The sequence below is a fragment of the Passer montanus genome, unplaced genomic scaffold (genome assembly GCF_014805655.1).
Source record: "Passer montanus isolate IOZ18808 unplaced genomic scaffold, ASM1480565v1 scaffold142, whole genome shotgun sequence".
Taxonomy (NCBI): Eukaryota; Metazoa; Chordata; class Aves; order Passeriformes; family Passeridae; genus Passer; species Passer montanus.
The window spans coordinates 116822-139977 of record NW_024361164.1 but is presented as its reverse complement, the minus strand read 5'-3'; the positions used below and the strand labels follow the sequence as shown (position 1 = coordinate 139977).

The 23156-nt window shown below is 44.5% G+C and overlaps 1 protein-coding gene across 14 annotated transcripts in view; it reads right to left on the bottom strand.

Moving 5' to 3' along the window:
- TANC2 (tetratricopeptide repeat, ankyrin repeat and coiled-coil containing 2) overlaps positions 1–23156 on the bottom strand; it is a 154024-nt gene that overhangs the window by 29955 nt on the left and 100913 nt on the right. For all 14 annotated transcript variants that reach the window (XM_039700623.1, XM_039700622.1, XM_039700624.1 and 11 more), the window contains 5 exons: positions 21689–21970; positions 18865–18998; positions 13414–13645; positions 10564–10730; positions 8556–9163 (listed from right to left, as the gene is read on the bottom strand). In XM_039700623.1, the coding sequence (XP_039556557.1) occupies positions 8556–9163; positions 10564–10730; positions 13414–13645; positions 18865–18998; positions 21689–21970 (1423 nt within the window). The remainder of the gene's footprint in view (positions 1–8555; positions 9164–10563; positions 10731–13413; positions 13646–18864; positions 18999–21688; positions 21971–23156) is intronic.

Here is a 23156-nt window from a genome sequence, read left to right as displayed (position 1 = left end):
GAGGACTCTCCACACAGCACCAACAGAAGGGACAAAACGTAAAAAGCTGGAACAGAAGGGCCCTGGAAGTGGTTATAGCACCTTGAGTTACCAGCTTGTTGCCTTGCCCTCCTTTGGCTCTCCCCCTCTTTGGAATGGGAGGACAATGTCAGGTCTCCCAGCAAAGACAGACAAATGGATTTGCTCATTACACTGGTTAACCTCTGGGGATGTCCACGTTACCAGCTTGTTGCCTTGCCCTCCTTTGGCTCTCCCCCTCTTTGGAATGGGAGGACAATGTCAGGTCTCCCAGCAAAGACAGACAAATGGATTTGCTCATTACTTGTTAACCTCTGGGGATGTCCATGGGAAGGAAGGAGATACAGATCAGAAGGAAGGAAGTGACCAGGAAACACAGTTTCAGTGTTGCCAGAAGTCAAGTGGAACAGCAATTGCTGGGTTGAACCCGGCCCCATTCTGCCATAATTTCACAATCTGCCAGATTATGAAAACCTGGAACTGCTGTAACACACTCAGTCCATCCCATTAACCCATCAGATTCCCAGTGCTGTGAGGGTTTGGAGAGGGGCCAAGGTGTTCAGCTCCACCCAAAGGTTGGTGGTGCAAGCTCAAGAACTTGTAGGTCACTGACCAGGGAGCTGGAGAGAGACTTTGGACAAGGCTCTGGAGTGACAGATCAAGGGGGAACAGCTTCAAACTGACTGAGAGTAGGTGCAGATAACACATTAGGACAACATGATTCCTGTGAGGGTGATGTGCCCTGGCACAGGTATTCCAGAGCAGCTGTGGCTGCCCCATCCTACAAATGTCCAAGGCCAGGTTGGACTGGGTTTGGAGGAACCTGGACAGTGGGAAGTGTCCCTGCCCATGGCAGGGGGTTGGATTGGATGGCCTATAAAGTAATTTCCAACACAAACCATTCTAAGGATTTATGATTCCAGGACTCAGAGCTCCTTCCCTTTCTGGGGAGATGCTCAGGCAGGGGATCAGGAGCTGCATCTTCTGCTCCAGACTGTGAGTGGCTGCACAAGGACTCTTCAGCCACTCCCCTCTCCTCTGTGTTCCACATCACAGGAGAGCAAATAATACCAGCTTTTTGCTCGTTGGTGAAAAACTCTTTGAGAATGTTTAGGAAGGCTCTGAATGGATCTGTAACTGCATTAATCCTCAGCATGAACTGAAAATCCAGAAGCTTCTGAGGTGCCTGTTCTTCACAGCAAGGGCTGAAGTGCAGCTCCTGCCTGCCACACCAGTGCAGTCAGCTCCTAAACTGCTCTTCAGCTGCAGCTGGAAGGATGTTCACCTGCATTTCATTACAGACCTGACTTTGGTGTTATGAATAAGGCATGCACGAACTACTCCAGAATAAGGTACAGCATTCATGAGTAATACATTACCTCTGCAATGCTTCCCAGACCTTGGCTTTCAGCTGGCTTGATAAATACTTGTTCTGTCAACATTAATTGGAAACTAAACCAGACTGCAACAGCACAGGCTTTTTTTTTTTTCTTTAATACAGCAGAGTGGCAGTAATGATTTCTACATCAAGGAGCTCAGTGAAATGATATGCTTTGAATTTCACCACTGCAGAGTTTATCATCAGAGATTTTTCTATTTTTAATGTAAGATTTTTTTTTTTTGGTGAAAAATTAATAGCCCTGCCAGCTCAGCTCCTGCAGCTTTAATCTGCTCTCCGTGCCTGTGCGTGTACGTGCATATATACAGTGTGTATATAGATAAATAATTATATATATATTTATATATGGAAAAAGACATAAAAATGAGTCTCTAATCATTCCAACACCCTACACAGCACGAACCAGTGCACACCTACAGCAGCTCTAAGGAAGGTAAGAGAAGGCTGCACATGAGGTTATGTGGAATTATGGAATGGTTTGGGTTGGAAGGGACCCTAAAGCCCATCCAGCCCAACCCCCTGCCAAGGGCAGGGACACCTTCCACTGTCCCAGGCTGCTCCAAGCCTGTCCAGCCTGGCCTTGGACACTTCCAGGGATCCAGGGGCAGCCACAGCTTCTCTAGGCACCCTGTGCCAGGGCCTGCCCACCCTCCCAGGAAAGAATATTTTCCAAATATCCAATTTAAACCTACTCTCAGTCAGTCTGAAGCCATTACCCCTTGTCCTGTCACTCCATGCAATTAAAAATAGATGCTGGATGTGATCTCTACACAACTGTCCCTCACCCACCCAAACATGAGTCACACACAGCTCTGGCTGCAGAGCAAGATGATGCTGGATGTTGGTACCTCAAGCACAGTCCCCAGGTGACCCAATTCCTCACGTCACAGATGGAAAAGGACAAAGTCTCACTGGTAAAATACTGGTGTGACCAAAGAGCAGTGAAGGAGAATGATTCAATGCAAAAGAAAATACTAAAAGCTTCCAGATCTGTGCATCAGAACTCTTCCAGTTCTCAGGTAAAAAAGACTTTGAAGAGTATAAAATTACTCCAGTGTTAAGGCATTGCAAATACCAGAGTAAAAGACAAGTAAAACATAAATGAGACTCAGTCCTGTTCACTTCTGAACCTACCAACGTCCCTGATTTATTTTAAATTCCCTGATTTACACCCACATCTCCCTTCTTCCAGCTAATCCCATGAAAACATTCCCAAATCAAGAGATTTGACACTGTGCCCAGTGAATCTGGTCTTCAAAGGATGAGTATTCCCATTTTATTCAGCTCTGCCAAGTGTAATGTCATAACTGCAGTGCAGAGACTGATGTGTGCTCTGACAAAGCCCAGAGCCTCCTCCCCTGCAGAAGGATCTCTGGATGTCTGTCCTGCAGAAAGGCCAAGCTCAGCTCCAGGAGCCCCTTTCAAAGGAACAGTTTATCACCTAAATTGATTTATTGATTTTTTTTTTGTAATGTAGTTTCCCTCTGATGTCATAACTGCAAATTAACTTGGAAGGAATTCATATTCTAAAAAAGAATTCAAATCAAATAGTCAAGGCTACTCTCCCCTGCACTGCTGGAAGACGATTTTACTCTAAATGTGGGTCTTAATATTTGAGGAATAAAGTAACAGAAAGAAATTCAGTAACACTTCTTTCTTCAGTCAGTTTCTGGTTAACTCTACTCCTCTCTTCTTGGTGGCTCAGTGCCACAGGATGAATTATTCTGGGAGTATTTTCTTCCATTTAGATGTGGAAATGGCCCAACAGACAGAAGTTTAACGTCCAGAAGAAAAGGAAAAGAGCAGATTTTATGAGGACAGTAACTTCAGATACTGAATCCATTCAACCCCTCGTTGCATCCCAGTGCTGAGGTTTGCATGTCTAATGAGGCAGTTAAAACGAGATGCTCTGCTGATGTCCTTTATGGTGGCACTGATCACATCTGCTCTCCAGCTCATCTGTCATCATTTATAATCTGTGCCTTTTCTCCTTGGCTCTTCCAACTGACACTGCAGCTGCAGTTCAGGGCAAAACCTGCAGAGAAGTCACTTCACTGCACTGCTAAATCCCTGTCACAGACTCCCAGCTTGCTACCAGTGGCTTTAGTAATTTATTTTTGACCTCTGATTTCTGCATGAGATTACAAAGGGACTCCAAGACAGCTGGAGAGAGACACTGGACAAAGGTCTGGAGTAGCAGACAAGGGGGAATGGCTTTCCACTGCCAGAGGACAGGGTTAAATGGGATATTGGGAAGAAATCCTTCCCTGTGAGATGGGTGAGGTCCTTGCACACGTTGTCCAGAGCAGCTGTGGCTGTCTCATCCCTGGCAGTGTCCCAGGCCAGTGTCCCTGGCAGTGTCCCAGGCCAGGTTGGATGGGGTTTGCACCATCCTGGTGTAGTGGAAAATGTCCCTGCCCACAGCAGGGGTGGAACTGGATGGGCTTTGAAGTCCTTTCAACACAAATCCCTCCACGATTCTCTGAGTAGAGTTAAGTCTTGAGATGCTGGAGATGTGGAATTTGCACATGGTAAGTTTCCTTCACTCACTTTGTTATTACCCATTCTTTTTACATTTAAAAATTACTGGGCTCCAAGACATGCAATCAAAAAAAATTTTTCTGGAAGACATATGGGATGCCTAGGAGTTGTATTCTCAGAGTCAGCACTCCATACTTGGTGAACAGATTGGGTTTGCCTCCCCAGTTTAGTGGAGAACATGATGATGGACTCATCTCTGTGATTCACAAATATGGCACTCAATAAATATGGCTTGAAGGGTAAATTAAATTAAAAGAGTGAGAAATGTTGTGCTCTCCTTCCCTTGTAATGGGTGCAGAGGAAGCTCTACCTGAAATGACAGCTCAGCCACCACTTCTACCACACTCCACACTTCTGCCAGAGTTAGAGCTGTGGAGATGATCTTGAACAACCAGACCCCTGGTAATTAATGATCTGGTCATTAATTACTAACTGAGCACAAGTGCAGGTGACCAGACAGCAGGCTGGGCAAGGAAACAACCTGACCTCATGTATTTTGGTGGCATGTGGCATCCAGCCCGTGGCTGGGGATGGCAAAACAACTGAGAGCACATCCCTTGTGGCTGTGCTGATGTGCTGAGTGCTGCCTGTACCTTGGGGCACTCAGAAAGCCCACTGTGAGCTACAACACTCACAGAGCCACAAAAGTGGCACTCTGGGGTGATGGAAAAGACATTAAGAGAGGTAATTCCAAGTGTAAAGCAATGCTAAATAATGACAGCAGCCCCTTGAGAGCTGGCACTGCTGCCATCAGGTTTGGAAAACCTGATTATTCCATCTCTGGCCCCACAAGGTACTAGTGGACACAGCATTATTTTTAATTTTCTGCATAATATGTAAGGAATTCAAATAAATTCTAAACCCATTATTCTGCTTCACCTTGAATTCAAACAATGCCTTTGCTTTGCTGAGTAAAATCCATCCCTCATGGATGTGGAGAAAACAATTAAGACCTACCCTGGGTTTTGGTGAACACTTGATCATTTCAGCTAACAATCAATCTGAGTGCATTTTAAGAGCTTTTGAGAGTCTTATAATCAAAAAGAGAAAGAAAATCAATTAATCCATGCACCATAATGCCCAAGTGAGCACCATATGGAGGACTGATCTGGGGGTAATTTTTAAGAAGTTAAGATGTGTAATGCAAGGACTAACTCCCCATTTAGAGCTGTTTGTTGTATTCCTGAATTGCTAGAAATATCACTTTCATCAACTTTTTCTTCTCCCAACTTTCTAAATGAATTATCTTCACACTGAGGACTGTTATTTGTCAATCAGATTCAGCATTCCATCAAAATAAAACAAAACCCCCAATTTTGCTCTAAAGCCTTCAGTCTATCATTTTGCTGGGTAATACATAAAAACATTAATTTTGTGCAGGAAAAGTCTCCACTTGCAATGTGATCCCAAGAGAGAAAAAGGAAAAAATGTAAAATACCTACAGAGTATTGTACTGAAAGACAGCTCTGCCAGAAACCATGGCAACTGGGGTGTTAGATGGGAGCTGTGTCCTGCTGCCTGGATTGCTGCTGCATGTTTATTCATGCAGTTATCTTGAGTTGGGGTTTGACAAACAGATTTGGTTTATGAACGTTGAAGAGGTGAAGAAATGGCCTTGTTGTGGGTTGATAAAATGCTTGTCCTTCAAAACCCACTGCCCTAGGAACAGCAAAGCCACACCAAAGGCAGCACCTCTGCTGCTTCCCATCTCTGCCAAGCTCCAGTTGTGCACAGGTCACCTCCCTGGGGCAGCATGTGCCTCAGTGACCCTGGAGGACAGCCAGGGACTGGGGCTGGGGCTTCAGCTCACCTCACTCAGCACTAGAAGAGGTTAAATGAACTCTCCAAGGACTCAAGGAGATGGGAGTGGCACCTGGATGGCAGACACCTAAAATTAGGTGAGTTTTGGCTTCACCAAGCCAGAGGTGAAGCACCTGAGGTGAAGATGTAAAATGTTTCATTTTGCCATGGTCCCAAGGATGCTGGGACACCCCCAAAGAGCCTCTTCCCTCAGCCACCACCACCAGCACACACAACAGTGGTTGGGCCAGTGCCACCCTGAGACACAGAAGCCCAATTTGGGATACTCATACAGCAAGAGCACTGAGAGTATCCTTATCCCACTTTAGCTTTCCTGAACAAGGAAAGAAAATCTGTGCATCTGCTTCAAAACCCTGTGTGTGGGGTAGAGAAGCAGCTTGGAGAGATTCACTTCATCCAGCCTTGTCAGTATTGGAAACATCTCCTGGGGAGCCCATCATCCTGAGACTGCTCATAACTCAGCTGGAGGAGATGCTTCCCAGGCACTCCTCGTCTGACCTACTGCAGCCTTTTAGCTCAGGATGAAATTAATCACTCTAATTTCTCTCCTCTGAATATAAAGCAAGTCTAGACAAGTAACTCAGATGTTTACGCTTAAACCTGGATAAAGTAATTTCACTTCTGGGGTCCATCTCTGACTACAGCTGCCAGGGAAAATCACTTCATTTCTGTCTTGCTCACAGCCTCTTCAGAAGCAGTATAAGGATAAAACATTTATTAGTGTTGTAAAAACATGGCAAATAATTGCATAGAGGTTTCTGATTAAGTCTGGGCAGAAGAAAAGCACTGCATTAGAGCAGAATTTAGGTTTAGAAATACAAGGAGGAATGTGTAGTAAGAACTACTTTCTCCAAGCACCAGTCACAAAGGATTGGGTCTTCCCCTGAAATGTTTTATGCTGTTTGTCAAGGAAGGCACTTGGTTGCTGATCAAGTGCAAGCACATCAAGTGGTTGATGTGCTGGCCTGACAGGCTGGGGAGGTCGTTACTGCAATGCTGGTTAAGTGCTTTGACAAATGCCTCACTCACTGGAGCCCTGTGTTAAAAAATGGAGGGGCTGGGAGGGGTTCCTCTCTGGGGAGAGCAGCACTGAGAACGTTCCCCTTCAGAGGCAATTAGCCTTTGCTTTGGACAGCAAACACATGATGAGGGTTCAAAGAAGAGGGTCAGCATCTCAACAGGCTAACCAAAACCCCACAGGGTGCAGATCTGCTGTTTTTCTTAAAAGCATAGAAAAATGTGATAATTCCTGTGTTCCTCCTCTCCCCTCCCCTCTTTTCCACGCTTCTGAGAACATGAGAACTCGCTCTCACTAATGAAATCAGGAAGATTATCCCAGCTGCAGTGCTGGGATATGAGTGGACATGAGGCCCATTATCCCAATTTCCTTCGTAATGGTCTCACACCTGGACACTCTGTCAGGGTCAGTCAATTAAAAGCAGCTTCACAAACCCACATTTCACTTCAAAGCTCTTCTTGCAGGGAAAAATATCAGGCTCAGCAACCTTACTGTCACTGTACTGACACAGTGGGGTCAAACTGCTTCACGTACGACAACCCCGAGGACTGCTCTGCACACTTGTCATGTCTTCTCAGTTCCCAAGTGAGCTGAAAGAAATCCATCTGGCTGTGAACAAACCAGATGCAGACAAATTTTCACAGGCTACTGCTGTGAGCTCTGTCAGTGGCCAGCTCTGCTTCTCTTCCAAGAAATAAAATGAAAAATCATGACTTATCTTAATTGTTGCTCAGGGTTTCCCATGCTCTGAGCTCAGTATCAGCTGGACAGGAGGATTTTGTGGAGTGTTGCAGCTCAGGGATTAATCTCTGGATTGTATTTTGTTTCATTAGTTACCATTTGGTATTTTCCTACTGCAGCCTGTTTACCTTGAAATTTAAAGTGGTAAATTACTCTGACACCACAGAGCTGCCTTGATCAGCCAGGTGCTTTCCAGCTCCAGCAGATACCATGAGATTGTCTTCAGACTGACCACTGGGTCACTGGCACATCCTTGAATCTGAGTGTTTCCCTGACAATTATAATCACATTTTAAGAAATGGGCAGAAAATGGAGCAAAACTTATGAGGGTAAACGATGAGAATTACAGTCAGATGGTCTGTTTCCACTTGTCACCAGAAACAACAGTCATGTTGTTGATAGAGATCACTGGGCTTAAAGAATATAAATCTAACCATGATTAAATTCTGTTCCCTGTGAGCTAAGCCAGGAACTCAGCTGCTGTCAGGATACAGATTACAGATGCATTTACAGTCCAAAATCACTACAGAACAATTCTGCTCTTTGTTTTCAGAAAAAACCTTCAGTAGAACTACGAGGAGCACAACTTGAAAAATAAACAACTACAAAAGATGTATCCACACTGCTCATCTTTCCACTTCTTATCTTCTACTTCCTGTGCTTTTGATACCTTTGGAGAAAGGGACGATGAGGACTGAGCTGGCAGGAATAATCTGCCCCTGCTGATAACTGAGCTAGGCAGCCTGGGGCCTCCTGAGGAACAGCTCATCTCATTCTGAAGATGACTGTTAGGTTTGCCAAGTCAGGTGTGTGCCCAGGGGTGCTTGTTTCTTTCCATGAACAACATAAAGACCTCAGGTAGGTGATCAGGACAGAACGTAGAGACCCACAGTACACACAGAGCAAACTCTGTGTACAGTCACTGCAGCCATGTGCAACCTCATAAAACAAGATGATTCAGGTAACAATGTAGAGTAAGACATTGGTAAGCTCTGATTTCTTAGAACATTTGCTTACCTTGGATCACAAAGAAACTTGGTTTTTTCACCTTCTTCTCTCCAAATAAGCCATTCTCGGAAAGAGGGATGAACAAACATTCGCGTCATGTCTCTACGTTTGATAAGAAACATAGAAAGGTTCTCCATCCTCTGCTGAAAGTCCTCCCACTCCAAAGTGCCCTCAATGTTACCTGCATTAATGGCCTGAAAAATATGTTCATCTGTTAATGGGTGCAGAGAAGCCACTGCTACGTTCAAGAGAGGCATGACCCGATCAAAGGAAGACTGTGTTGGGAACTTCATATTGCACTGCAACAGGTACACTTCAGACAGGGACACTGGGACCACTTTGTAGCTGGAGCTTTTTAAAACTAGGTATCCTTTCTCTATGAGATCAAAAGTAAGTTTCAGGTACAGGTAGGACCCTTGGCTCAAGGTCTTGAGGTGAGAACTGAGTTTGCCAAACGTGGTGTTGTCCATTTTGCCGTTGAGCGAGATGTTGTTCTGGATCTCCGAGCTGCTGTGTATCCGGTGAAGGATGTATGCCTGCAGGTCCTGGTCGATGGCTTCATTCTCCTCCAGTCTATCCAAAAATATTCTGTGGAAGGGCAACAGCTTAATTATTTCCTACAAAGAAAGAAAGAAAAAAAGATACTCATGCCTGCAGTGTTTACTATTCATTAACTAAACTTTGTTTCTATTACAATAGCATCTTTGAGACCCCTTTAAGACCTTCCATCAAGGCAAGACCACAAACAGCAGTTTGTGCCCTCAGGGCCTCACACCCCCATCTGTAATCAAGCAGGTTGTGTGTGACACATGACTGATGTAAAAACAAGGGACATTTCTAACAGTCCATCCATGGAAAGGGCTGGTAAATTCACACAGAGCAGTGCCCTTGTTATTCCTATCCCTCCCAGCCACGATTGACCTCCCATCCCTTCTGCTGTCCAGGACATCCAGATGACAGATCTGAGGCCACAAGAAACTTGCTGAAGCTGAGACCAAGAACCTCCCTGGGAGCATCCTTCTGCATTCTACATCCACAGATGCACAGAAACATAGGACAGATAATAAGTGAGGATTTTCCAGTGCAAAGCAACTAGGCTCAGGGAATGCTCATCTACTGAACTCCCTGCTTCAACATAAACCAAAGATCACCAAAGGCCTCGCCAAAGAAATTCTTGCCTCATGTGCTCTCAGCAGCTGCAAGGAGAGGAGAAGTGATGCAACAGATCTGTACAAGGCCAACTCCAGGAAAGCCATAAGATCTCCAACAAAACAGAGAGGGAGAGCACAGTGCGGACTCAAGTGGCAGTGAAGACTTTACAGATGCAAAACCCTAATTAAATGAGGAATTCAAGTCATTGGGATCCAATTTACTTACAATTACAGAAAGATTTCTTCCAAATGATATTTAATTTACTCCATTACTGAGCAAAAAATGGACCCCAGCACGGAACAGCAAATAGCTCTCCTGGATCTTGGGAAGCAGCTGCCATTCCAGTGACAACGACTGTGGGGGCTGGCTGCCCTGATGGGGCTGGAACAGACTCAGCTCCCTGCTGACCTGCTCACAACAGTCTTGAGCTGAGTAATGTCTTGGCCTAATCAGACTGAAATCATCATGCTCTGGGTCATGCCAAAAGGAATGAAGATCTGAATTCCTTTGCCTTTCCACGTGGAGCTGAGGATGTTATTTAGCTGCACAGGCTGCCAGACACCAGGCTCTGCCTTCCTAATGGCTCTGTGAGTTGGGCCCTACTGGCATGTGAACAGTCTCACAAAATGATCTGAGCTATCTGCTGATGAACATTTATTTACATAAATAAGCCATGATGGATCAGATCCCTCCAAAGCTGTAGAGTGAGCCTAGTGACATGGATGTAAATCCAAGAACAACAAAGCCAAAAGGATAACCTGAAATAAAGGTTTTGAGCAAATCCAGAACATCCAGTAAGATCTTCTTTACCAAAGTCCCATCATGACAATGACACAGTTCATCCCTGTTCTGGGTCTCAACATACCTGTAGACTTGTCCTGACTGTCACTACCAGCTTCAGCCAGGAAGGGAATTTTCCAATCATTTTGCTCAGGAATGATACTATGGTGTCTCCATAATCTGGCTTGTGAAATTCAGCCTCATTTAAACCATCAATTAATATAATGAAATCTTCATCAGGGATCTTCCTCTCTGAAAGAAAGAGAAGAAGCATTTATTAGATAGGCTATAGACAAGCAACCATAATGTACTGCAACCAGATATTAAACCATGATCAGATATTGCCAAAGAAAAAAACACCTACAGCACCAGCACCTTTTAATGATACATTAATTGCATATTGACCTTTACAGGTCATCTCATTCCACCCTCCAGCTGGGGACAGGAACATCCTGTTGTTGTTCCAACCTGGCCTTGACAAACCTACAAGTGAATCATGGACTGTTTAAACAGGATTTTTTTTTTTTTTTGCTGCTGGAGAATACAGTATCAGGTGATGCTGACAGTGCAGTCATTTTTTTATGTCAGACACTGAGAGCTGAGTATGGCTTTACAACTAATGGCAGAGATACCTTTGGACTTGTACCTTATACTCAAGGAGTATCTTCTCAATTATTTTGCCTAATAAGACTCAAAACCAGGTGTAAAATGTGAAATCTCAATCTATTGATGGCATAAGCTATTCACATGTACTACAAGCCCTGATCTGTAAAGTACTACAGATAAACTCCTGCTACCAGAAAGGTCAATTTTCCTGGCAGCAGGTCAGTTTTTCTCTTTGACTTTTAATTTTAATTTTTAATTAAGAAACTTTTCTGCAAAACCCCAGCACAAAATGTTCATTGACCATGAGATCCTGGGGTCCCTGTGGCGTTCCAGGGAGAACAGGCATGAGCAAACACCCTGTGCTTGGGAATGCTGAGCATCTTGTCCTTGCCTTACATCAACTGAACTATAAACACATACATGAAAAATATGTATTTTGCACTAAAATTACCATAGCTGCTTTTTCAGTTAACTTCTCAGTAAGATTTTTGGATACAGCAGAAAATATAATTTATTCCTCTCTGAAACCTTGGAGTGAACGTAGTGCCTGAGTTTTATACCCACACCTCATGCTCCTGATAAAGCCTAAGGGAGAGAGGAGAAAGCAGGAGTAGGGGAAGAATCAGAACTTGGTTCTCCTATTATTTAGATTTATTTAGTATTATTTAGAGTCCTTGATGTTAAATATATATATATGTATTTGAGAAACATGAATCTTTCTCAGTGACGTTCACCATTAACACCTGTGCAATAGTTTTGTCCCAGTAGCACTAAAGCTTCAACAGCACCTTGTTAAAGACCTGCTGATATATTTACAGTCTTAAATATCATGTATTTTAGAACCAATTTCCAGATGCTGTTCATCTTGTTAGAGAACACTTGGTGCAAATTAGCTTGCCAGCACTCTCAGCCAGCAGGTTTGAAAAGTGGCAGTCTTGGTCAGCGGCTCCACTGGAGCTGGGCTGAGTGCAGAGCCCAAGAGGAAAGGAAAAAAAAAAAGGTTTCACATAAAATTTTCCCACTTCTCAGAATTTAGGGCCAGATGGGGGTCAACCTCCTTGACAAGAAAAATAAGAATCCTCTGAAACACCCTGAAATCAAGAGCTGAAACATCTCCCAAGGAGCTACTGTAATAACCAAGAATTATTTTCCTCTAGAGCAGCGGTTCCTAAATGTATCCTTTTTCTTTTTCTTTTTGCCAAGAGTGATGATAGGAAAGAGCAACCACGCTCCTTCCACAGTGACATTTCTCCATGCCAGGAAAACCAACCACTGTCATGCTGTGCTGGCTCTGCATATGCTTTGTGCCTGGTGGAACAGGGCAGGTTGGACCCAGATGCTGCTGCTCAAAGCTTGGACACAGTTTTGAAGAGCTGATTTGAACATCAGGGCTTTGAATCTGCCAGAAGATGCAGCTACTTCATGTTGGATCTTACACTGTAGTGTGTAGGGCGGTAACAAAATTAACTGAACTATTTTTGCAGCCAAGATGCAGCACAGGCACAGTAATAAACATGATTCTGCAGGACAACAGTCTTGAACTCTGCAATGCTCTGACAGTTTTCATGGCAACGAGCAAAGATCTTAAATTTAGTGACTGTCATGATGAATTACTTATAACTTGCAGAGGGGAAGAAAGAAAAGAAGACAAAATCAATGCTGCATTAGAAAAAAGCTCTAAGTCTGTTATCAGGAAAAGGCTTGTCACCAGCTCCCCCTGAAGCTTTACACAGGCTGTCTACTGACTTGTATGATACCAGACCTTTGGTGAAAGCTTCAGATTCTCCAAAACCCACTGAACAGTGACAGGGAAAGGGAAAAAATGCCACCCCCTACACAAATAAATCAGAACATTTTCCTGTAAGCAGTGCTGTGAATGGAACTGGTTGCTTGTTTTCACCTTGAGAATTGCTATGACAGGTTTGGGATATGAAAGCAGCAAGAAAAGGGAAGGCCAAATGGGATATTGGGAAAAAATTCCTTCCTGGGAGGGTGGGCAGGCCCTGGCACAGGTTGCCCAGAGAAGCTGTGGCTGCCCCTGGAAGTGTCCCAGGCCAGGCTGGATGGGGCTTGGAGCAGCCTGGGATAATGGAAGGTGTCCCTGCCATGGCAGAGGTGGAACAGGATGAGCTTTAAGGTCCCTTCCAACACAAACCATTCCATGAATTCTCAGCCTTCCCAGCTCCTCCAGATCCCACCTCTCCTCCTCACCTCGAGAAGCCACGCACACAGATTAATCCCACGCCCACAATCCAACCAACCATCATTTAAAAACCCACAACAAAACAAGCTGCACGGGAGGCCGGGCCACGCCGAGGAAGAGCAGTACCTTTGTGCAGGCTCTCCAGGGGCTCCAGGACGCCCCTGCGGAAGGAGGCCATGGGGTCCTGCACGCAGGAGCGCAGGCTGAGCAGGCTCTGCAGGTGCGGCTCGCGCAGCAGCTGCTCGCGGTACGCCGCGAACTGCGGCGAGCGGCACAGCAGCGCGGCCACGTTGTGCACGAACTCGGGCACCAGGCACGTGTAGGCGTTGTCAGCCTGGCAGTAGTGGTAAGCTACGACCTAGCAAAGAGAAAAGAGTGAAAAACTCCATGTTTTTCTTCATTAGAGCCATGTTGGGGCAGTTGTAAAAGCGGCGGTTTTTCATTTGGTGAGTCTGAGCTCTTCTGGCAGGTGAAGTCTTTAAGAGCAATGAGTGTTAACTAACTATGACAAGAATCCAGACAAATCAGTTGGTAAAAACAGGCACTGATCCTGAAAAATGACTGGACCTCCCGCTCGAGGAATAAATGAAATTAAGCCGTAGCTGTTTGCAGAGACTGACAGTGACAGTGGTTGACGTTTCTGAAGTGCTGTGCTGAGCTTGTGCTATGCTCTGAGTTCTGTTTAAGAACTGGGTGCCAGTAAAAACGTGTGATTGTTTTCTTGAACTTACTCTTTATTTGCTTTGTTTTCACGTGTCAAGCTCTGTGGAACTGGACAGACAGCACTCCCTGAGTCCATCACAGTGAGGCAGCACCGTGGGTACAGATTCCCCTGAGCTGGGGGCGATGGCAGGCTCACTGTGCTTTACTCATACATTGTGATCCCACACTTCATTAAAAAAATTAATTCTATTAAAAAAAAAAAAAAGTTCGGCTTTTCCCAGCTTTCCCCTGATTTTTCCAGCTCAGCAAACTCTGCTAGAACCCTGCTACATTCTGCCCACTTATTAAACTAAGCAGAAAACCAGTGATATCTTCTCGGGCCATGCTGCCAACTTTCTTGTTTTCTTTTGCAATATAAAAAAGGCCCTCAAAAACCTGTCTCTGCTTGTGAATCCCCTGGGAAGCTGCTCTGGCACCACTCCAGCACAGCTTCTCCTGCTCCCTTGCTGCCTCCAGCCTCAGGCACTGCCTGCCCATTTGGAATGAGCCTCTGCCAGGGCACAAAGCTTTTCTCCAGCTCCCATTCTGGACTGGGTTTTCTTTTCAAATATCACAGAGTATCCAAAAATATCCCAGCAAGGCAGGTGGGAGCAGTTCTGTACCAAAACCACCACTGCCCTGGAGCACTGTAGCACAGAATGTTGCAAAATAAATTGCATTTTTGAACTTGGGAAGGACAATATAGCTGAAGACACTGAAAAGGAAAAGCTCCTCTGCAGCTCAGGGCAGCTGGGGTGAAATGTGCCCATGGCTTTGGACATGATGAAGGCTTTCTGTCTCTCCACCTGCAAAACCTGTCCCTAAGACTGCAGGAGGCTCCAGGGTGGCTAGGATGGTACCAAGGAATGAACACACCAGGCTGTGGGGTCCTCACCCACTGCTGGTTCAGCACTGGCTTTTAATTTTCAAGATGAAATTACCCACGGGATATAATGCAGTAATTTCCTTTCCCAGTCAAAACGAGGTGTGACACATGCAGTGATGAGAAAGCTGGGCTGTTATTTCAAGCATCAAGCTCTAATACATGTATTTAAGTTTTAATGGATACCTCCAAATTCCTTACAGAATTTTTCCTACCAGACAGTTAAAATATAATTAATTCCCTTAGAGAACAGCACTATGTAAAGTAATTACAGAGGTAATGATTTCTTTTCATCAATCCTATTTATTTGGGGATTACAACTTGTGCATTTCATAGAATGAAGTTTGCAAGTTGCCATTCCTTGATATCAGGTTCCACTAACAGAAATTACTCTGATTTCCTATGCAATTTGTGTGTAGACACAAAAATAAAGTCTCTTTTAATGCGAGACCAATTATTTTCTTCCAGGAATCTGAAGAGTCATGTCACAGAAAAAGGGTCATGCGTAATCATCATCACCCTCAGATTTTGGGACACACATGCAATTACAACCCAATTAATTTCAGCCACTTCCCATGCATTACAGTTGGACTTGATGATCTTAAGAAGTCTTTTCAAACCTTAGCAATTCTATGACTCCATGATTCCTGATCCCTGTGCTCGATTTCCTGGTGTATCAACCAAGCCTTATAACCAGTAGGATAAACACAATGCTTAATGGGTGGATCTGAAGCTAAAGCAGTAAGCAAAGGAAGATTCTGGGAACTCAACCAAAGCAAAGGCAGAATGACGTTCTTAGAAAATGCAACCTGAGCCAGAATTTCATCTTGATGTTATTTATTCTCTTGTGACATTTTCTCTATCTTCAAATCACAGAGAGGCTGCCAAAAGCCAGTGCTGGGTGTGGAGCCTGGTGCTGGAGCTGGGGCTGAGAATCAGGCTCCTCACTTACATGGAGCTGGGTGGGAAGCAGTTTTCTCACACTGTAAAACTTTTCAAGGTTTCCAATCCTGTTCCATCCTTGGGAATGAGAGCAGGTTAATGTGAGAAGTGAGTGTAAGAGCCTCCAGGATGGCCAGGGGCTGGTGTGGATGGGACTCACCCCAAACAGGTTCAAATTGCTCTTTCTACCCTGTATTTGCTGAATACCACTAATGCTCTGGGGAAGGTCCCTTTCCAATGATTTCACTATTGCAGTTCCCCAGCAATGCTTCTGAAACAGCATCTACTCCATTTAGGCAGCTTTCCTTTGCCATCACTCCTCCTCTGTGGTTTGTCTTGGCTTCCTTCTGGAAGCATGTCATGCAAGGACAGCCAACCCCCTTGGACCAGCCTCCCAGACCCCTGAGCTCACAGCAACACCCCACTCCCTCCAGTGCTCTTAAAGGGCTTCAGCACTGTATTTCAACCTTTAACAAGATCTTTTTTTTGACCCATAAATGCAGTGTAACACTTTGACCTGCCACTATGCCACATGCCAGGCACAATGCTGGCTGTGAAAATGGAAATGGCCATTAGCACTGCATGTGACTGTGACCCAGAATGTGGCACGTGGTGACCCAGTTTATTGGGAATGCTCATTACCTTTACATAGCTGAGTATGCTGGTAAATGCTTTCTGAAACTCATTAGTGGCCCAGGGCATCGAGGCTCAGCAGCAATGAATCCCTCCACCTCTGTGTAGGGCAGGAGCACTGTGTTTTTATATGCCTGCAGCAATGTTAGTGATGCTTTGGATATGGCTTGGAGGATGGGGACAAGAGCCTCTGGAGCCACCAGCTGTGTTCAGCATCAGAAAAAATGAACTAATGCAATGGATGTGCAGCTCCTCCACCAGCTGCTCTGCACGGGGTACAACCCATTAGTGCAGCTGAGCTGGGTTTCAGGTCCATTTGTTTAAGTGCTGCTACCACAAGCCACCACACAGCATCCAGGAACCCAAAGAATAAAGCTGTTCAATGGGTTAGTTAAAACTGGGTAGCCAGTCCATTAAAAATCCTCTGTGAGTAAAGGATAAACCTTCAGGGAAAAGGAAAGGTCAGCATGGCAGGACCAGGTTGAGCTTCTGCTTGCCAGTCAGCAGTTACTTAGTTCTAAAATTAATGATTTGTTCATCTCTGACATTAAGAGCTGAATGCAAACTTTGCCCCCAAGAATTTACTGTACAAAAACCAGGCATAAAAGTACAACCCTGAGTAATCCAGAGGAGGAAAATCAACTGTTTGCTCACCTTTCATTTCTGTCATCATAGATACACAACTTCTGAATATTGGGATAAGTGACATTTTCAGAGGGAAGGGGAGTGGGTGAGAGGACAACGAGCTTCCCACCAGCATTCTGGAGCCTGTGCCAGCCATTACCTAAGACTGTTTGTATATTATTAATCTGCTTTTGTAACAATCTGCATTTCTGCAGCACAGGGACCTCAGCCCAATCTGAGAACATTCTGCTCTGCTCAGTGCAGGCAGAGGTGGAACATCTGCACACAGCTTTCTCCAGCTCCTCACATATGGTTCATCTAGCTCCTAAAATAATCCTGACAATTGTGGCTGTCCATCACTGTCAACACTTTCTTCTGTGCTTCAATTCTTACTTCAGTGTAAACATAACTATAAAACACACATATCCAAGAAATACTTTTCCATCCAGATAGACTGAAGGACCTTAAAACCCTTCCTAAAGAGTCTGCAGCCAAGGTACAACAACCCATTTTTACTTTAATTTTGGCTGTAAGGATTGTTTTTAGCACTTTCTCCAGTGATCAGAGATGCAAAAAAATCTTCAGTGAGTGTTCTATGCTGTGGATGTGACACAGTGTTTGAAAGAGCCATATTCCTTACCTTTTCCAGGAGGAAACCAGCTAAAACAGCATCCATTTATCAATTACATACCCAGCAGGATGACTTAAGCACTCAGGGGAAGTGATAGATGAGGTATTTAAAGCAGAGATAGCACACTTTACTGCCCTTTCTGGTAGTCTGCAGAGCTTCAGGTTTACAAGGAATACAATGACTAATGAAACCTGAACAAAACCAGACCTGGGCACTGCATTCCTTTCAAGAACTCCATGTGGAAGAGGAGAGTATCAAATCTTAGTAGTTGTTTATGCAGCACATGCTACCTGCCTGGCCATCTGCGTGCAGCAGGAAAGCAGACAGGACAAGACAGTATCTGGCACAAAAAGCCAAGCAAAACACAAAGAACAAAGACTTTTCTTGCTATTTTCCTCTCCAAAGTGGGAGCAGGTGACAGGAAAGTATTACCTGCTCCTATCCTCCCAAAAGGTGAGGGAGGAGCAAGAGCAAACTCCTTGGATTTCAAAGCAATAGAATGGCACCTTCCCACCACTACAGAATTAGGGTTAAGTCTCAGTAATACCATAAAATTCAAGCTGTAAATCTTACGTACATAAGTGACAGTGTTCCATATGTTCCACACAAACCATTCCTGCCAAAACAGCAAGTAATTTGTGTATTGTTCCAAAGGCTATGGTCTACTTTGGAGAATTTTCCAAAAAATTCCCAAGTGCACACACAGCATTAACACTCAGCTTGTGCCTTCCCCAAACACAGTACCTGCCCTTTTCAAGCTAAACACTGCTCAATCACTGGGCAATTTTATTCTCAGCGCTGAAGAAAAACCACAATTATTTCAATAATTAATTCAATAACTGTGTCATATCCTAACATTTGCAATGTAAAGCAGAGTGGCTGTGAAAGACAAACCCTCAGAGTAACAGGGAAGTGTATTTGACGTAGAGGGAGTCTTATTTTAGAGAAATAACTTTCCCAAGTACTAAAACTCCTTCCAGAAATCTCTCTCTAGAGGCACCCCAAGCGAGCATGCGAACGCACGGATTTTTCCAGGCGGGAGAAGTTCCAAGGAGTGCCACTAAAGCTGCCCTTTTCCCAAAGAGTGCCACTAAAGCTGCCCTTTTCCCAAAGAGTGCCACTAAAGCTGCCCTTTTCCCAAGGAGCCCCCAGGTTGCCCCACCTGTGATGCCAGCCTCCTCATGGCCTCCTCCTGGCGCCGGCGCATCTCGGGGGTGCCGGGGCAGCTCCCGCTGGCGATGGACGCGTGGGCAGAAGGAGGTTGAGCCAAGGGCAGCTCCCTGTTGGCATCCACATCTGAAAGAGGTTAAGACAAGCACTGAGATTATTATTAAAAACCAGGCAGCTGCTGTTTCATGTGTGCAGCGGTTAAAATACTTCCCACAAATACTCTGGTTGGGATTTCAGGGGTTTCCGGGCCGGAGGCTTCTCAAGAAACTTCTTTTGGAAGCAGAAAAGGATCACTAAGAAAAAGCTTTGAGTTTGTCTTATTCATCTTCCCCCACTGTAATTTCATTGACTTCAAAATAATGACAATAATGGAGTGAACTGGGCCCTCTGGCAGGCTCTGCCTTCAGGTTTGGTGGATTTGTGCAGAGCTCTCCTGCTCTCCACTTCTGCCAACAGACCTTCCCTTGTTATGAACAATCACTGGTTAATTTGGTTCCAAGTCCTCCTTCAGCACAGACAGCCAATTTTTCTGAATTACAGGCTTATTTTCTAACATAAATAAACGAAGAGCCCCAGCTAATACAGCCATCTGAAGCCCATTAATTTAATCAGGGGGAGAGGAGCAGGAGCAGCACAAGGATCTGGAAAAGGCTTGCAAGCAAATAATAAATTATCCTGGAATCATCTCTGGCAAGTTTAACTGTGTCCTAGTGCACTTTAGCTGCCTCTTTTGCCTGGTAAAGCAGAAATTGGCTTTACCAGAGATTGCTACAGCAGCTAATCCACCTGGCCTTTGTGGATAACACTTCCAAACTATTTTTCTTTTCATTTCAAAGTACTCATATGGAGGGTTTTTGACTGACACCACAACAGGCAGCACTTGGTGATGTCTAATTATTGATTATTTTAAGAACACCACCACTCTGAAGTGCAGTCTGTGCTGGCAGAGGATTCTCCTGACTGGATTGCTGCAGTGCATCCCTGAGCTTGACTGGAAATAATCATGCAAACAATGACCCATTTAATGGCAAACAACAGAGGAGAACGACTGCTGCCTCCATAATTAAACACTGAATGTGTTAGAATGAGGCACCTTCTTGATTCTGAGCATACCACCACTGTCACCTGTATTAATTTTCTGAGTGAGGAATTAGAAGTATGAGGCTGCATTGAAGCCAGTTTAATTAGCTGGTTGCACAACTGCTATAGCAGAGTCAGACCACCTGATTAGCACATATTAATTAGCATAGATTTAATAAGCATAATAGATTTTTTTCAGCATGTGGAAAAAGAAATGACAAAGAAACTTATCACAAAATCAGAGATGAATCATAGAATATCCTGAATTGGAAGGGACCCACAAGGATCTTGCAGAATAATTATTATCTTCTATAGCTAGACTTGTGATCTCTTTAGGAAATAAAATCTAATTAATTGCTGATTCTGAAGGTTTCCATCCTAATAACTAACACTGAGGAATCATTCAGCTTTCAACTCCAGGGACACACCAGAGTGAACTAAACAATGTGTTAGGTGGGACCAAGGATCTTCATCATCTGTGGACAAAGGGTGCAGGACACAGAAATCCAGCTTTTAGTCCAGAAGGAGTTTAGCACAGCCTTATCTTTAATGTCCACCATCATCCTAAGGAGACTGGGGACACAGCACTGCAGAGCTGTGGTTAAAATATAGAAACAAGCCCTGCTTTCACTACACATTGTTTATTTAGCTCTGACAAGTGACACTGTTCAACATGCCAATCCCGGTGACATTTCAGCTCTTCTGACAGGGCAAGAGCACAGCATTTCCAGTAAACAGATTTAACTGCAGCTTCACTGAGATACAGTGACCTACATCCTTAAAGATACCTTCAGGTACCTAACTCAGTATTTTTAGTCCTGTCTTACTCACTCACTGAAAGCTGAGTGATTTTAAAATGTTGTCATCTCTACCTGCAAACCTGCCACTGAGTAGTGATGGGAATTGGATGGGACCAGAGGAGGGAGAGCAATCTTGGGTCCTGAGCCTACAGGGGCTTGAGACCTGCATGGAATATTTACACCATGATTCAAGGAGATAAACAATCTGTATGGGAAGAAGAATGCATTGGCATGGATTCATAATCATAGAATATTAGCTGCCTGATCCAGCTGGAGATGTCCTCAGCAGGGGAATTGGACTACATGACCTTTAAAGGTCCCTTCAAACCCAAACCATTCTGTGATTCTATGATTCTAAAACTGGAGTCCTCCCAGCCAGAGAAAGTCTGTGATGTTTCTAAGCCAGACAAGTCAGAGACAGACTATTCTGACTCTTCAAAAAGCAGCTTTGGAACAGGAGCAGTATAAAAGCTTCCTGTAACAGCAGAGGGACTTTATACAAGGGCATGGAGGGATAGGACAAGAGGGAATGGCTGAAGGAAGGTAGATTTACATTAGGAAGAATATAGATTAGGTATTAGGAAGAAATTGTTCCTTGTGAGGGTGGGGAGGCCCTGGAACAGGTTTGGCTGTGGCTGCCCCATCTCTGGAAGTATCCAAGGCCAGGCTGGATGAGGCTTGGAGCAACCTGGGATAGTGGAAAGTGCCTCTGCCTATAGCAGGGGGTGGGAATCAGATAATCTTTAAAGTCCTTTCCAACCCAAACCATTCAGGACTTCTATGACACATTTCTCAAAGGTCCTTCCTTTGCTTGACAACGAAGACTTGACAACAAAGACTAAGCTGATTCCTTGGGCCTGAAGAGAAACTGGGTTATTCCAGCCAACACCACTCTACAAGCTGACATAAAAACTCTGAATTTTGGAGACCCCTTACGTTTTGGAGAGGCGTGGGGGCTGTCTGAAGCAATCTGCCTCATCCTGGTGCCGTGGCAGCTGAGCGCCACCAGCCTGGAGATGATGGCGGTTTTGCCGAAGCCGATGTTGCCGACGATGACCACGCCGCGGTTGACGCTGGCGTTGGAGCTCTGCAGCTGCGCGTCGATCTCGTGGAACACCCAGTCCCGGCCCACGAACACGGACTCCGTGGTGATGCTGGGCACCTCGAAGAGCAGCGGCTTCAGGGAGATGTCGGGGGGTCTGTAGGGTGCGAAGCGCACTGGAAAGGGAGACACGGGAAGAATGTCAACGTCCAGTTACCGTCACATTTGCTGGAAAAATCCCTTCGCCAGGATTTCGCTCCTGGGAAGCTGAGAAGCATCAGAGAAAAAGGAAAACAGCAAATCTCATTTGCTTCTCCTGTGTTTTGCTGCTTTAGAATGTGGTTTGAAGGTTGTTTATCCAACAGGTGGTTTCATGTGAATTGTTTTTACTTATCGACCAATCACAGCCAAGCTGTGTCAAGGCTCTGCAAAGGAGTTTTTCAATAGTATCTTTCAGCCTCCTATCTGTATCCTTTCTGTATTCTTTAATATTCTTTAGTATCATTTAATTTAGTATTCTTAACATAATATTAATCATAAAATAATAAATTCGCTTTCTGAGAACCTGGAGTCAGATACATCATTCCTTCAACGTTGGGGCACCCTGAAAATACAAGGGAGATGGGAAAGCAGAGTTTGGAAATGGATGTTTATCTCACACAGAAATCTTTCTGTTACAAAAGGTGAAAACACAACACAATTCTGTATCACCCACAGGTTTGTTGTGAAAGCATCTGTCTCATCCACAGTATTTTCCAGGGCATTGAAGATTTTACAGGGAGTAGCTTAGAGCTGGGGAAAAATTGTGGCTGGAGAAATTAATTTTCTTCTTAAATCTACCACCTTTGAAGGCCCTGGGCAGAATGCTGCACTCGGGGAGTCAGAACTGATGGCTGAACATGGAGACACACAATGTCTGTTCACCTGTTCAGTCTAAGGAGCCCACAACAATCTCAGCACCTCCAAGTGTTAATTCAATCTAAGCAAAGTTATTTCAATTCTTCTGGAGTAAATAAATTAAGGCAGATTGTTGACAGGATATTCCTGTTTGGAATTAAAATATCTTCTCTTTTCACAATGAGAAATGATGCTTTAAAGCACCATAAAGTTATCAAGAAGAACAAGAAATACTTTCCCAATAGACCACGTGTGCTGGTGCTGAAGAAATATTGTGCAACTTCTGCAGAGCCCAAGCAACAAATTAAAATACTGAACTGAACACTGCCCACCATATGCAAGTGGGCTCTTCCCTGCTGCTGAAAACTTCAATTCAAGAGACCCAGATCTGGGTGTATTATATTAAACTAAGCAAATGTCTGACTTCATTTCCTTTACTTGCTTTAGTCTGCAACTTTTGGATAG